Source organism: Eleutherodactylus coqui, chromosome 2 (assembly GCF_035609145.1).
Source record: "Eleutherodactylus coqui strain aEleCoq1 chromosome 2, aEleCoq1.hap1, whole genome shotgun sequence".
Classification (NCBI taxonomy): domain Eukaryota; kingdom Metazoa; phylum Chordata; class Amphibia; order Anura; family Eleutherodactylidae; genus Eleutherodactylus; species Eleutherodactylus coqui.
Genome location: NC_089838.1, coordinates 331,335,122 through 331,351,635, shown reverse-complemented (window position 1 = coordinate 331,351,635; position 16,514 = coordinate 331,335,122). Strand labels below are relative to the sequence as shown.

Genomic DNA, 16,514 nt, shown 5'->3' with positions numbered 1-16,514 from the left:
GTAATCCAATTAATTTTTTGCCCACCTGCATTACAGCTGACGTTACCTCAGCTGTGCTGGGCACTGCAATGGGATATATTTATGTACCGCCGGTGGCTTCCTGGCACCCTCCCATGCTGTGGGTCCACACAGAGTTGTAACTACATGTGTCCACTTCTAAAGAACCCCAGTCAGACTGGGGCATGCAGTGTAGGCCGAAGCCCACCTGCATTAAACCTGACATTACCTCAGCTGTGACGGGCACTGCAATGGGATATATTTATGTACCGCCGGTGGGTTCCAGGGAGCCACCCATGCTGTGGGTCCACACGGAGTTGTAACTACATGTGTCCACTTCTAAAGAACCCCAGTCTGACTGGGGCATGCAGTGTGGGCCGAAGCCCACCTGCATTAAACCTGACATTACCTCAGCTGTGATGGGCACTGCAATGGGATATATTTATGTACCGCCGGTGGGTTCCAGGGAGCCACCCATGCTGTGGGTCCACACGGAGTTGTAACTACATGTGTCCACTTCTAAAGAACCCCAGTCTGACTGGGGCATGCAGTGTGGGCCGAAGCCCACCTGCAGTAAACCTGACATTACCTCAGCTGTGATGGGCACTGCAATGGGATATATTTATGTACCTCCGGTGGGTTCCAGGGAGCCACCCATGCTGTGGGTCCACACGGAGTTGTAACTACATGTGTCCACTTCTAAAGAACCCCAGTCAGACTGGGGCATGCAGTGTGGGCCGAAGCCCACCTGCATTAAACCTGACATTACCTCAGCTGTGATGGGCACTGCAATGGGATATATTTATGTGCCGCCGATGGGTTCCAGGGAGCCACCCATGCTGTGGGTCCACACGGAGTTGTAACTACATGTGTCCACTTCTAAAGAACCCCAGTCTGACTGGAGCATGCAGTGTGGGCCGAAGCCGACCTGCATTAAACATGACATTACCTCAGCTGTGATGGGCAATGCTATGTGATATATTTATGTGCCGCCGGTGGCTTCCTGGCACCCACCTATGCTGTCGGTCCACAGGGACTTCACAATAGGGAGTTGTACCTGCCTGTGTCTATGAATTAAAAAGCCCGGTCAGGTTGGGGCATGCAGTGTGGGCCGAAGCCCACCTGCATTTCATCTGACGTTAGCTCTGCTGTCCAGGGCACTGCAATGGGATACATTTATGTACAGCCGGTGGGTTCCAGGGAGCCACCCATGCTTTGGGTGCACACGGAATTCCCATTGCGGAGTTGGGGATTCCCAGTTGTACCTGCCTGTGACTATTTATAAAAAAACGCGGTCTGACTGGGGCATACAGACACATTGACAGAATGAATAGTATGTGACACATAGGTTCCCCATTGCTATGCCCACGTGTGCAGTTCCTAATGGCGGTGGCACAGGATTATGGCACATAGGTTCCCCATTGCTATGCCCACGTGTGCAGCTCCTGATGGCGGTGGCACAGGATTCTATTTCTCATTGCTTCTGTACAGCATTGTGGGCTATCGCCCCGTCCCTTTTAAAGAGGGTCGCTGCCAACCCTCTGCAGTGTGTGCCTGCGGTTCCTCCTCATGGCAGACGCACTTATAAATAGACATGAGGGTGGTGTGGCATGAGGCCAGCGTGTGGCATGAGGGACAATTTGGTGTGCGCTGTGGACACTGGGTCGTGCAGGGGTGGGGGTGGGGGGGTGGGCAGCATGTAACCCAGGAGAAGTGGCAGCGGAGTGTCATGCAGGCAGTGATTCTGCTTTGTTGGAGGTAGTGTGGTGCTTAGCTAAGGTATGCATTGCTAATGAGGGCTTTTCAGAAGTAAAAATTGTTGGGAGGGGGGGCACTCTTGCCGCTATTGTGGCTTAATAGTGGGACCTGGGAACTTGAGATGCAGCCCAACATGTAGCCCCTCGCCTGCCCTATCTGTTGCTGTGTCGTTCCCATCACTTTCTTGAATTGCCCAGATTTTCACAAATGGAAACCTTAGCGAGCATCGGCGATATACAAAAATGCTCGGGTCGCCCATTGACTTCAATGGGGTTCGTTATTCGAAACGAACCCTTGAGCATCACGAAATTTTTGTCCCGAGTAACGAGCACCTGAGCATTTTGGTGCTCGCTCATCTCTAGTGTCTACTCATTGCAGCTCAGCTTCCACCTCTCTCCTCTCACTCACCCCATACATTGCTGACCTGCTCTGTGGGCTCAATTGCAGTGAGAGACCAGTGGCAGCAGGAACATCTTGTGCAGTATTGGCTGTGTGAGGACTCCTCGCCCCCTCCTCTCCAGATGAAGAGACAGCAGGGGAAAAAGGTCACAGCCTGACCAATCAGAGGCAGCTCTCACTCACACCCATTCATGAATGGGTGAGTGAGTGCTGCCTATGATTGGCTCAGGGGCAGCTCTCAGCTGAATGACAGCTGAGAGCTGCCCCTGATTGGCCCTGCGCTGAGCCAATCAGAGGCAGCACTCACTCACCCATTCATGAATTCATGAATGGGTGTGAGTGAGAGCTGCCTCTGATTGGTCAGGCTGTGACCAACCAGAGGCAGCTCATTCAGCAGGCGGGGATTTTAAATCCCCGGCTGCTGAATACTACTCACAGCTGTTCAGAGCAGTTCAAGAGAACTGCAGCCGGCCGCGCTGAACTCCGTCTGCCGGGACCAGGTGAGTATATATATATTTTTTTATTTTTACACATTTCTAGATGAATTGCAGGGAAGGGCTTATATATTCATCCCGCGATCGCCGGCAGCCCATTGCTTTCAATGGAGCCGGCTGTATTGCCGGCTCCATTGAATTCAATGGGCTAACATCGTTCTGCTCTGCCATAGCTGTTACAGCTGTGGCAGAGGAGAACGATCTTTATGCTGACAGTGCGGGGGGGGGGTGTCTCACTCTTGCTGCTATTGTGGCTTAATAGTGGGACCTGGGAGCTTGAGATGCAGCCCAACATGTAGCTCCTCGCCTGCCCCATCACTTTCTTGAATTTCCCATATTTTCACAAATGAAAACCTTAGCGAGCATCGGCGATATACAAAAAGCTCGAGTCGCCCATTGACTTCAATGGGGTTCGTTACTTGAAACAAACTCTCGAGCATTACTGAAAGTTCGACTCGAGTAACGAGCACTCAAACATTTTGGTGCTCGCTCATCTCTATTCAATACATACAACAGTCAGTTTTATTCCTGTCACTATATATTCATATTTCTAAATGCATTTTTATTTTGCTGAGAAGATAACTGTCTCATATATTGCGGGGTACAGATATGTTATTAGTTATATAACATAGGAATGGTCATGTCAAATTCAAGTTTGTGCAGTACAGATGTGTGTTATTAGTTAAATTACATAGGGGGTCACTTACTTTTATGCATAGGATTGAAGAATCAAGTTGCAACCCTTTAAATTTCCAATATATAGTACGCAAAGAATGGTCATGGCAAATGTCACATTTGTGCGGTAAAAATTTGTGTAATTATTTGTTGCATCGGGAAGTGAGAGAGTTAGATTATGTACGTAAAATTTGGATGCTAATTCTTTTTCGCTCAGAATTGAATAATCGAGTTGGGACCTATTAACTTTTCCTATTTATGACATAATCAATGCTCGTGCCAAATTTCAAGTTTCTATGACATCAGGAAGTGAGAGAATTAGATTCCATACGTAAAATGTGGACGCTAATTCTTTTGCACTAGAATTAAATAATCGAGTTGGGACCCCTTTGCTTTTCCAATTTTCGACATAATCAATGCTCGTGCCAAATTTCCTGTTTCTATGACATCGGGAAGTTTGAGAATTAGTGGCAAGTCAGCGAGTGAGTCACTCAGTAAGTGAGGGCTTTTGTCTTCTAAATATATAAAGACGAAAGCCCTTACTGACTGACTCACTGACTCACTGACTGACTTACTGACTCGCCACTAATTCTCTCACTTCCCTATGTCGTAGAAACATTAGATTTGGCATGAGCATTGATTATGTCATAAATAGGAAAAGCAAATGGGTCCCAACTCGATTATTGAATTCTAAGCGCCAAAGAATTAGCGTCCAAATTTTATGTACAGAATCAAATTCTCTCACTTCCCAATGTAATAGAAACATTAAATTTGGCACGAACATTGATTATGTCATAAGTAGGAAAAGTAAATTGGTCCCATTTTGGTTATTCAATTCTAAGCGCAAAACAATTAGTGTCCAAATTTTACGTACGGAATCTAATTCTCTCACTTCCAATGTCATAGAAATTTGGCACGAGCATTGATTATGTCATAAATAGTACCCCAAAATAATGGCATCAAAAATTGCAACTCATCTAGCGAAAAAACAAGGCCCCACCTCCCACATTGCTATTTTGATAAAAATTAAAAAGGTTATGGCCTTATAAAGGTGGAGGTGACAAATTACTGCACCCTTAAGAAGATAAATGAATCAGGTTTTGCAGGGGGGTTTCTGTTGCTGAGTTGTAAATGAAGTGAATGTGATGCAAAACATTAAAAATCAGCCTGGAGCCGCACCGACCGCAGTCCTTTCACAGTATATGATGGTTCCCTCTTCAGGAGGACTCTCCATAAAACAAGTATTCAGTATGTGAATTATTGCTATGTGGGTCAGGAATGCTATCTTTTCTCCTTAGGGAGAGCACCTAGAAGGTGAGTGAGTAAGGAGACTTATGAGGCCATTTATGCTCCTCTGGGTAATATGCAAATAAGTGAGATGGAACAATACCTCTGCAGCACCACCTATTGGAAGGCAGCTTCCTGCAAGTCAATATTAGGAAGCTGCCTTCCAATAGGTGGTGCTGCAGAGGTATTGTTCCATCCCCCTTATTTGTGTATTGCCATATGACAATTTCACAGTATTTTTACTCAGTTTTGGGTTTATTTACACATAACTGACAGTTTATCCTTCTGTTTTTCAGTCTATCAATGACGTCTCCAGGACTTTTCCGCTGCTCAGAGTCTGGAATTCAGTTCCAGGTTACCCAACCTGTGACCATAGAATATGAGGTGGATTCATGGAGTAACTATACGGAGATCCTGCAGAATCTGCACAGTGGATATGAGATTATTGGGCCTCTCTTCAACATGAAATCCACATTGGAACCAAACGTGGTGACAGCAGTCTACCTCCCTCATTGTCTATGTCTAGGAGGTAATGAGTAACGTTACACGCCATTATCGCCAGACCTGAGAAATGAAATTATTATTTTTTATGTGTGACCTAATTGTATATCACCTCACTGACACTCAAACGTATAATGGAGCATGCAAGCAGGCATGTTGTGCTGCCCCTCTGTCTGTCCCTCCCATAGACTTGGTCAGCTTGGCATGTTAGAATGTCAAGTCTGTGGAATTTGACGTAGAAGATGTGCTGCATGTATATTACAGATACCATAGTGTTGCATTCTCAGTAGTCCCCTGGAGGTGAATGGCAAAACCCTGTAATATAATTTTCTTAATGGAGGTATTGGAGTGTTTGATTTGTGTTCTTACTATTGTCTATGTCCCTCTCCCTAACTCATCCAAGATTGTGAACTAACTTATTAAAGCAAACCTCTGATTTCAAGAGAAAATTCTGTCCCAAGACTGATGAGGGTGGAGGGTAGATTACCTGCAATTATTCCTATCTGTCATTCCACCAATCCACTGGTCAAAGTGATAGCAGAGAATAACAACTGCAGGTAATATACTCCACACGCCCTAGCCTGTCCTAATACAGAATTTTGTCCCAAAATCAGAGTGTCACTTTAAATCTATTTTTAATAACGTCTGTTAACAAGTTATGGTTTTGGGAGACTTTAATTGCATAATGGATGTTGACTAGAGATGAGCGAACGTACTCGGTATGGCCAATTTTGCAATCGAGCACCGCGATTTTCGAGTACTTCACTACTCGGGTGAAAAGATTCGGGGGGCGCCGTGGGTGAGCGGGGGGTTGCAGAGGGGAGTGGAGGGGAGAGGGAGAGAGAGAGAGCTCACACCTGTTCCGCGCTGCTACCCCCCCCCCGCTCCACCACACCTCCCCCCGCCCCCCGGCGACCCCCGAATCTTTTCACCCGAGTACTGAAGTACTCGAAAATCGCGGTGCTCGATTGCGAAATCGGCCTTACCGAGTACGTTCGCTCATTTCTAATGTTGACCTAGATACTGGAGATTCAAAAAAAGTCATTATCCAGAGGTGATTTGGTATAATCCTGGTTTGAACTAAACTGTTACCACATTTCAACATCAGTTGATGGTCTAGAATACTGTAAAGGTTCAAGATAAAAGTTTTTAAGGGAATTGTTGAATCAGGTATTTCTATCTATGTGGTTTGAGATCCAATGAATGTCTTTAAGAGAATTTCTCTGTTGCATAAGTTATATGCTGAAAAGATAGGGGATAATGTTGCTTGTTTGGAAGAGGACTGTATAGGAGGTTATATTTTGTTGATAAACTGGGTATATTTTTGGCATAATTTTCCAAAAAGAGGAGGAGCAAACATATAGCCATCCAGTCCAGTCCATTCCTCATCCCCATTCCTCGTAATGCTTATCCAGAGGAAGGCAGAAAGAACCCAATGAGGTAGAAGCCAATTTTCCCCATTTAAGGCAAAACAAATCCTTACTGACTCCAGTCTAGCAATCACAATAATCCCTGGATTAACATCCTTTCTGAAATTAGTGATTACAACTTGCATTATTGCATTGCTTAAGAAAGGTGTCCAGGCCCCTCTTAAACTGTTTTATCAAATTCACCATCACTATGTGCTCAGGCAGAGAGTTCCATAGTCTCACTGGCCTTGGCAGAAGCTGCCTGATGCTGGTTGGTCAAGTTAAGCTTACCGTTAAAGTCCCTAAATCCTTTTTCATGTCAGTTTTGCCCAGTAGTTTCCCATTTAGTGTGTAATGGTGACAAATACAGTATCTCCCATGCCCAAGTGCATAAACGTACATTTACCAGCGTTTAGCTCCCTTACCCCTTTTCTGCACAAGCCTCGAACTTATACATGTCTATTTATTAGAGATGAGCGAACGTACTCGTCCGAGCTTGATACTCGTTCGAGTATTAGCGTGTTCGAGATGCTCGTTATTCGAAACGAGCACCACGCGATGTTCGAGTTACTTTCACTTTCATCTCTGAGACGTTAGCGCGCTTTTCTGGCCAATTGAAAGACAGGGAAGGCATTACAACTTCCCCCTGCAAAGTTCAACCCCTATACCACCCCCCTGCTGTGAGTGGCTGGCGAGTTCAGGTGTCACCCGAGTATATAAATCGGCCCCTCCCGCGGCTCGCCACAGATGCGTTCTGACATAGCTTAGGGAAAGTGCTGCTGATGCTGGAGTTGCTGTAGGGAGAGTGTTAGGAGTATTTTAGGCTTCAAGAACCCCAACGGTCCTTCTTAGGGCCACATCTAACCGTGTACAGTAGTGTGGAGGCTGCTTTTTGCAGTGTTGCACTTTTTTTTTTTTCTATATGGGCCATGCAGAGCATTGCGCCCTGCAGTAATTATACATAGTCCAGGGCCAGTAGTGGTGAGGCAGGGACAGAAGACATATTTATAGAATATAGGCAGTGGGCCTTTCCGCAAACTTTTGTGAAAAAAATTCTATTTGGGCTGCCTGTGACCGCCCTCAGTGTACTGGGTCTCTGGTGAGGGTAGTTGTCCAAATTCATATGCAGCCAGCTAAGTGTTACAGCAGGCTTGCGCAAAATTATTTCCTGGCTCTGTGTTGGCTGTTTTATCAGCGCTGTATTACAGTCCACAGTGCAACACTCTGCAGTTATTTGACATACTCCAGGGACAGTAGTGCTGCTGAGGCCGGGACAGAAGACATATTTCGTGTATATAGGCAGTGGGCCTTTCCGCAAACTTTTGTGAAAAAAATTCTATTTGGGCTGCCTGTGACCGCCCTCAGTGTACTGGGTCTCTGGTGAGGGTAGTTGTCCAAATTCATATGCAGCCAGCTAAGTGTTACAGCAGGCTTGCGCAAAATTATTTCCTGGCTCTGTGTTGGCTGTTTTATCAGCGCTGTATTACAGTCCACAGTGCAACACTCTGCAGTTATTTGACATACTCCAGGGACAGTAGTGCTGCTGAGGCCGGGACAGAAGACATATTTCGTGTATATAGGCAGTGGGCCTTTCCGCAAACTTTTGTGAAAAAAATTCTATTTGGGCTGCCTGTGACCGCCCTCAGTGTACTGGGTCTCTGGTGAGGGTAGTTGTCCAAATTCATACGCAGCCAGCTAAGTGTTACAGCAGGCTTGCGCAAAATTATTTCCTGGCTCTGTGTTGGCTGTTACATCAGCGCTGTATTCCCGTCCACAGTGCAACACTCTGCAGTTATTTGACATACTCCACGGACAGTAGTGCTGCTGAGGCAGGGACAGAAGACATATTTGGTGAATATAGGCAGTGGGCCTTTCCGCAAACTTTTGTGAAAAAAAATCTATTTGGGCTGCCTGTGACCGCCCTCAGTGTACTGGGTCTGTGCTGGGGGTAGTTGTCCAAATTCATACGCAGCCAGCTAAGTGTTACAGCAGGCTTGCGCAAAATTATTTCCTGGCTCTGTGTTGGCTGTTACATCAGCGCTGTATTACAGTCCACAGTGCAACACTCTGCAGTTATTTGACATACTCCAGGGCCAGTAATGCTGCTGAGGCAGGGACAGAAGACATATTTGGTGAATATAGGCAGTGGGCCTTTCCGCAAACTTTTGTGAAAAAAATTATATTTGGGCTGCCTGTGACCGCCCTCAGTGTACTGGGTCTCTGGTGAGGGTAATTGTCCAAATTCATACGCAGCCAGCTAAGTGTTACAGCAGGCTTGCGCAAAATTATTTCCTGGCTCTGTGTTGGCTGTTACATCAGCGCTGTATTACAGTCCACAGTGCAACACTCTGCAGTTATTTGACATACTCCAGGGACAGTAGTGCTGCTGAGGCAGGGACAGAAGACATATTTGGTGAATATAGGCAGTGGGCCTTTCCGCAAACTTTTGTGAAAAAAATTCTATTTGGGCTGCCTGTGACCGCCCTCAGTGTACTGGGTCTGTGCTGGGGGTAGTTGTCCAAATTCATACGCAGCCAGCTAAGTGTTACAGCAGGCTTGCGCAAAATTATTTCCTGGCTCTGTGTTGGCTGTTACATCAGCGCTGTATCACAGTCCACAGTGCAACACTCTGCAGTTATTTGACATACTCCAGGGACAGTAGTGCTGCTGAGGCAGGGACAGAAGACATATTTGGTGAATATAGGCAGTGGGCCTTTCCTCAAACGTTTGTGAAAAAAATTCTATTTGGGCTGCCTGTGACCGCCCTCAGTGTACTGGGTCTCTGGTGAGGGTAATTGTCCAAATTCATACGCAGCCAGCTAAGTGTTACAGCAGGCTTGCGCAAAATTATTTCCTGGCTCTGTGTTGGCTGTTACATCAGCGCTGTATTACAGTCCACAGTGCAACACTTTGCAGTTATTTGACATACTCCAGGGACAGAAGTGCTGCTGAGGCAGGGACAGAAGACATATTTCGTGAACATAGGCAGTGGGCCTTTCCGCAAACTTTTGTGAAAAAAAATTCTATTTGGGCTGCCTGTGACCGCCCTCAGTGTACTGGGTCTGTGCTGTGCAGGGACAGTAGTGCTGCTGAGGCAGGGACAGAAGACATATTTGGTGAATATAGGCAGTGGGCCTTTCCTCAAACGTTTGTGAAAAAAATTCTATTTGGGCTGCCTGTGACCGCCCTCAGTGTACTGGGTCTCTGGTGAGGGTAATTGTCCAAATTCATACGCAGCCAGCTAAGTGTTACAGCAGGCTTGCGCAAAATTATTTCCTGGCTCTGTGTTGGCTGTTACATCAGCGCTGTATTACAGTCCACAGTGCAACACTATGCAGTTATTTGACATACTCCAGGGCCAGTAGTGCTGCTGAGGCAGGGACAGAAGACATATATTTATTGAATATAGGCAGTGGGCCTTTCCGCAAACTTTTGTGAAAAAAATTCTATTTGGGCTGCCTGTGACCGCCCTCAGTGTACTGGGTCTGTGCTGGGGGTAGTTGTCCAAATTCATACGCAGCCAGCTAAATGTTACAGCAGGCTTGCGCAAAATTATTTCCTGGCTCTGTGTTGGCTGTTACATCAGCGCTGTATTACAGTCCACAGTGCAACACTCTGCAGTTATTTGACATACTCCAGGGACAGTAGTGCTGCTGAGGCAGGGACAGAAGACATATTTCGTGAATATAGGCAGTGGGCCTTTCCGCAAACTTTTGTGAAAAAAATTCTATTTGGGCTGCCTGTGACCGCCCTCAGTGTACTGGGTCTGTGCTGGGGGTAGTTGTCCAAATTCATACGCAGCCAGCTAAGTGTTACAGCAGGCTTGCGCAAAATTATTTCCTGGCTCTGTGTTGGCTGTTACATCAGTGCTGTATCACAGTCCACAGTGCAACACTCTGCAGTTATTTGACATACTCCAGGGACAGTAGTGCTGCTGAGGCAGGGACAGAAGACATATTTCGTGAATATAGGCAGTGGGCCTTTCCGCAAACTTTTGTGAAAAAAATTATATTTGGGCTGCCTGTGACCGCCCTCAGTGTACTGGGTCTGTGCTGGGGGTAGTTGTCCAAATTCACACGCAGCCAGCTAAGTGTTACAGCAGGCTTGCGCAAAATTATTTCCTGGCTCTGTGTTGGCTGTTACATCATCGCTGTATTACAGTCCACAGTGCAACACTCTGCAGTTATTTGACATACTCCAGGGACAGTAGTGCTGCTGAGGCAGGGACAGAAGACATATTTCGTGAATATAGGCAGTGGGCCTTTCCGCAAACTTTTGTGAAAAAAATTCTATTTGGGCTGCCTGTGACCGCCCTCAGTGTACTGGGTCTGTGCTGGGGGTAGTTGTCCAAATTCATACGCAGCCAGCTAAGTGTTACAGCAGGCTTGCGCAAAATTATTTCCTGGCTCTGTGTTGGCTGTTACATCAGCGCTGTATTACAGTCCAGAGTGCAACACTCTGCAGTTATTTGACATACTCCAGGAACAGTAGTGCTGCTGAGGCAGGGACAGAAGACATATTTGGTGAATAAAGGCAGTGGGCCTTTCCGCAAACTTTTGTGAAAAAAATTCTATTTGGGCTGCCTGTGACCGCCCTCAGTGTACTGGGTCTGTGCTGGGGGTAGTTGTCCAAATTCACACGCAGCCAGCTAAGTGTTACAGCAGGCTTGCGCAAAATTATTTCCTGGCTCTGTGTTGGCTGTTACATCAGCGCTGTATTACAGTCCACAGTGCAACACTCTGCAGTTATTTGACATACTCCAGGGACAGTAGTGCTGCTGAGGCAGGGACAGAAGACATATTTCGTGAATATAGGCAGTGGGCCTTTCCGCAAACTTTTGTGAAAAAAATTCTATTTGGGCTGCCTGTGACCGCCCTCAGTGTACTGGGTCTGTGCTGGGGGTAGTTGTCCAAATTCACACGCAGCCAGCTAAGTGTTACAGCAGGCTTGCGCAAAATTATTTCCTGGCTCTGTGTTGGCTGTTACATCAGCGCTGTATTACAGTCCACAGTGCAACACTCTGCAGTTATTTGACATACTCCAGGGACAGTAGTGCTGCTGAGGCAGGGACAGAAGACATATTTCGTGAATATAGGCAGTGGGCCTTTCCGCAAACCTTTGTGAAAAAAATTCTATTTGGGCTGCCTGTGACCGCCCTCAGTGTACTGGGTCTGTGCTGGGGGTAGTTGTCCAAATTCACACGCAGCCAGCTAAGTGTTACAGCAGGCTTGCGCAAAATTATTTCCTGGCTCTGTGTTGGCTGTTACATCAGCGCTGTATTACAGTCCACAGTGCAACACTCTGCAGTTATTTGACATACTCCAGGGACAGTAGTGCTGCTGAGGCAGGGACAGAAGACATATTTGGTGAATAAAGGCAGTGGGCCTTTCCGCAAACTTTTGTGAAAAAAATTCTATTTGGGCTGCCTGTGACCGCCCTCAGTGTACTGGGTCTCTGGTGAGGGTAATTGTCCAAATTCATACGCAGCCAGCTAAGTGTTACAGCAGGCTTGCGCAAAATTATTTCCTGGCTCTGTGTTGGCTGGTACATCAGCGCTGTATTACAGTCCACAGTGCAACACTCTGCAGTTATTTGACATACTCCAGGGACAGTAGTGCTGCTGAGGCAGGGACAGAAGACATATATTTATTGAATATAGGCAGTGGGCCTTTCCGCAAACTTTTGTGAAAAAAATTCTATTTGGGCTGCCTGTGACCGCCCTCAGTGTACTGGGTCTCTGGTGAGGGTAATTGTCCAAATTCATACGCAGCCAGCTAAGTGTTACAGCAGGCTTGCGCAAATTTATTTCCTGGCTCTGTGTTGGCTGTTACATCAGCGCTGTATTACAGTCCACAGTGCAACACTCTGCAGTTATTTGACATACTCCAGGGACAGTAGTGCTGCTGAGGCAGGGACAGAAGACATATTTGGTGAATATAGGCAGTGGGCCTTTCCGCAAACTTTTGTGAAAAAAATTCTATTTGGGCTGCCTGTGACCGCCCTCAGTGTACTGGGTCTGTGCTGGGGGTAGTTGTCCAAATTCATACGCAGCCAGCTAAATGTTACAGCAGGCTTGCGCAAAATTATTTCCTGGCTCTGTGTTGGCTGTTACATCAGTGCTGTATCACAGTCCACAGTGCAACACTCTGCAGTTATTTGACATACTCCAGGGACAGTAGTGCTGCTGAGGCAGGGACAGAAGACATATTTCGTGAATATAGGCAGTGGGCCTTTCCGCAAACTTTTGTGAAAAAAATTATATTTGGGCTGCCTGTGACCGCCCTCAGTGTACTGGGTCTGTGCTGGGGGTAGTTGTCCAAATTCACACGCAGCCAGCTAAGTGTTACAGCAGGCTTGCGCAAAATTATTTCCTGGCTCTGTGTTGGCTGTTACATCATCGCTGTATTACAGTCCACAGTGCAACACTCTGCAGTTATTTGACATACTCCAGGGACAGTAGTGCTGCTGAGGCAGGGACAGAAGACATATTTCGTGAATATAGGCAGTGGGCCTTTCCGCAAACTTTTGTGAAAAAAATTCTATTTGGGCTGCCTGTGACCGCCCTCAGTGTACTGGGTCTGTGCTGGGGGTAGTTGTCCAAATTCATACGCAGCCAGCTAAGTGTTACAGCAGGCTTGCGCAAAATTATTTCCTGGCTCTGTGTTGGCTGTTACATCAGCGCTGTATTACAGTCCAGAGTGCAACACTCTGCAGTTATTTGACATACTCCAGGAACAGTAGTGCTGCTGAGGCAGGGACAGAAGACATATTTGGTGAATAAAGGCAGTGGGCCTTTCCGCAAACTTTTGTGAAAAAAATTCTATTTGGGCTGCCTGTGACCGCCCTCAGTGTACTGGGTCTCTGGTGAGGGTAGTTGTCCAAATTCATACGCAGCCAGCTAAGTGTTACAGCAGGCTTGCGCAAAATTATTTCCTGGCTCTGTGTTGGCTGTTACATTAGCGCTGTATTCCCATCCACAGTGCAACACTCTGCAGTTATTTGACATACTCCAGGGACAGTAGTGCTGCTGAGGCAGGGACAGAAGACATATTTCGTGAATATAGGCAGTGGGCCTTTCCGCAAACTTTTGTGAAAAAAAATATATTTGGGCTGCCTGTGACCGCCCTCAGTGTACTGGGTCTGTGCTGGGGGTAGTTGTCCAAATTCATACGCAGCCAGCTAAGTGTTACAGCAGGCTTGCGCAAAATTATTTCCTGGCTCTGTGTTGGCTGTTACATCAGTGCTGTATCACAGTCCACAGTGCAACACTCTGCAGTTATTTGACATACTCCAGGGACAGTAGTGCTGCTGAGGCAGGGACAGAAGACATATTTGGTGAATATAGGCAGTGGGCCTCTCCGCAAACTTTTGTGAAAAAAATTCTATTTGGGCTGCCTGTGACCGCCCTCAGTGTACTGGGTCTGTGCTGGGGGTAGTTGTCCAAATTCATACGCAGCCAGCTAAGTGTTACAGCAGGCTTGCGCTAAATTATTTCCTGGCTCTGCTGTGCGTTCTGTAAGCGAAGTCAGCCTCCAACCACAGGCCAATAAGCGGCACATTTAATTACAGCGTTCTGTTTCTGCACTACTGGTAATACAGCATGCTGAGTGGTAGGGGTAAGCCTAGAGGATGTGGACGCGGGCGAGGACGCGGAGGCCCAAGTCAGGGTGTGGGCACAGGCCGAGCCAGTGGGGTGGCCAGGGGTAGAGGCAGGGCCAGACCGAATATTCCACCAAATGTTTCCCAAAGCGCCCCCTCGCGCCATGCCACCCTGCAGAGGTCAAGGTGCTCAACGATGTGGCAGTTTTTCACAGAGACGCCTGACGACTGACGAACAGTGGTGTGCAACCTTTGTCGCGCCAAGATCAGCCGGGAGCCACCACCACCAGCATGCGCAGGCATATGATGGCCAAGCACCCCACAAGGTGGGACGAAGGCCGTTCACCGCCTCCGGTTTGCACCACTGCCTCTCCCCCTGTGCCCCAACCTGCCACTGACATCCAACCCCCCTCTGAGGACACAGGCACTACCATCTCCTGGCCTGCACCCACACCCTCACCTCCGCTGTCCTCGGCCCCATCCACCAATGTCTCTCAGCGCAGCGTCCAGACGTCGCTAGCACCACTGTTTGAGCGCGACCACAAGTACGCCGCCACGCACCCGCACGCTCAAGCGTTAAACGTGCACATTGCCAAATTGATCAGCCTGGAGATGCTGCCGTATAGGCTTGTGGAAACGGAGGCTTTCAAAAGCATGATGGCGGTGGCGGCCCCGCGCTACTCGGTTCCCAGTCGCCACTACTTTTCCCTATGTGCCGTCCCAGCCCTGCACGACCACGTCTCCAGCAACATTGTACGTGCCCTCACCAACTGCCAAGGTCCACTTACAAACAGACACGTGGACAGGCACAGGCGGGCAGGGCCACTACATCTCCCTGACGACACATTGGGTGAATTTAGTGGAGGCTGGGACAGAGTCAGAGCCTGGGACCGCTCACGTCCTACCCACCCCTGAATTGCGTGCCCCAGCTCGGTGGTGGTATCTGCGGCGGTGTATGCTTCCTCCACTAAACCACCCTCCTCCTCCTCCTACGCAACCTCTGTCTCGCAATCAAGATGTGTCAGCAGCAGCACGTCACCAGCAGTCGGTGTGGCGCGGCATGGCAGCACAGCGGTGGGCAAGCGTCAGCAGGCTGTGCTGCAACTACTAAGCTTAGGAGAGAAGAGGCAGACGGCCCACAAACTGCTGCAGGGTCTGACAGAGTAGACCGAGCACTGGCTTGCGCCGCTGAGCCTCCAACCGGGCATGGTCGTGTGTGACAACGGCCGTAACCTGGTGGCGGCTCTGCAGCTCGGCAGCCTCACGCACGTGCCATGCCTGGCCCATGTCTTTAATTTGGTGGTTCAGCGCTTTCTGAAAAGCTACCCACACTTGTCATACCTGCTCGGAAAGGTGCGCCGGGTCAGCGCACATTTCTGCAACTCCAAGACGGACGCTGCCACCCTGCGGACCCTGCAACATCGGTTTCATCTGCCAGTGCACCGATTGCTGTGCGACGTGCCCACACAGTGGAACTCTACGCTCCACATGTTGGCCAGGCTCTATGAGCAGCGTAGAGCTATTGCGGAATACCAACTCCAACATGGGCGGCGTAGTGGGAGTCAGCCTCCTCAATTATTTACAGAAGAGTGGGCCTGGTTGGCAGCCATCTGCCAGGTCCTTGGAAACTTTGAGGAGTCTACCCAGATGCTGAGCGGGGATGCTGCAATCATTAGCGTCACCATTCCTCTGCTATGCCTCTTGAGAAGTTCCCTGCAAAGCATAAAGGCAGACGCTTTGCACTCGGAAACGGAGGCGGGGGAAGACAGTATGTCGCTGGATAGTCAGAGCACCCTCATGTCTATATCTCAGCGCGTTAAGGAGGAGGAGGAGGAGGGGGAGGAGCATGAGGAGGAGGGGGAAGAGACAGCTTGGCCCACTGCTGAGGGTACACATGCTGCTTGCCTGTCATCCTTTCAGCGTGTATGGCCAGGGGAGGAGGAGGAGGAGGGGGAGGAGCATGAGGAGGAGGGGGAAAGACAGCTTGGCCCACTGCTGAGGGTACCCATGCTGCTTGCCTGTCATCCTTTCAGCGTGTATGGCGTGAGGAGGAGGAGGAGGAGGAGGAGGATCCTGAAAGTGATCTTCCTAGTGTGGACAGCCATGTGTTGCGTACAGGTACCCTGGCACACATGGCTGACTTCATGTTATGATGCCTTTCTCGTGACCCTCGCGTTACACGCATTCTGGCAACTACGGATTACTGGGTGTACACACTGCTCGACCCACGGTATAAGGAGAACCTTTCCACTCTCATTCCCGAAGAGGAAAGGGGTTCGAGAATGATGCTATGCCACAGGGCGCTGGTGGACAAACTGATGGTAAACTTCCCATCCGACAGCGCTAGTGGCCGAAGGCGCAGTTCCGAGGGCCAGGTAGCAGGGGAGGCGCAGAG

At 48.5% G+C, this 16,514-nt stretch overlaps 1 protein-coding gene across 1 annotated transcript in view; it reads left to right on the top strand.

Moving 5' to 3' along the window:
* The window catches only part of LOC136613053 (NACHT, LRR and PYD domains-containing protein 1b allele 2-like), a 517,886-nt gene that overhangs the window by 442,142 nt on the left and 59,230 nt on the right, over window positions 1–16,514 (top strand). Inside the window, exon 8 of the mRNA XM_066593875.1 lies at window positions 4,907–5,139. Within this exon, the coding sequence (XP_066449972.1) occupies window positions 4,907–5,139 (233 nt within the window). The remainder of the gene's footprint in view (window positions 1–4,906; window positions 5,140–16,514) is intronic.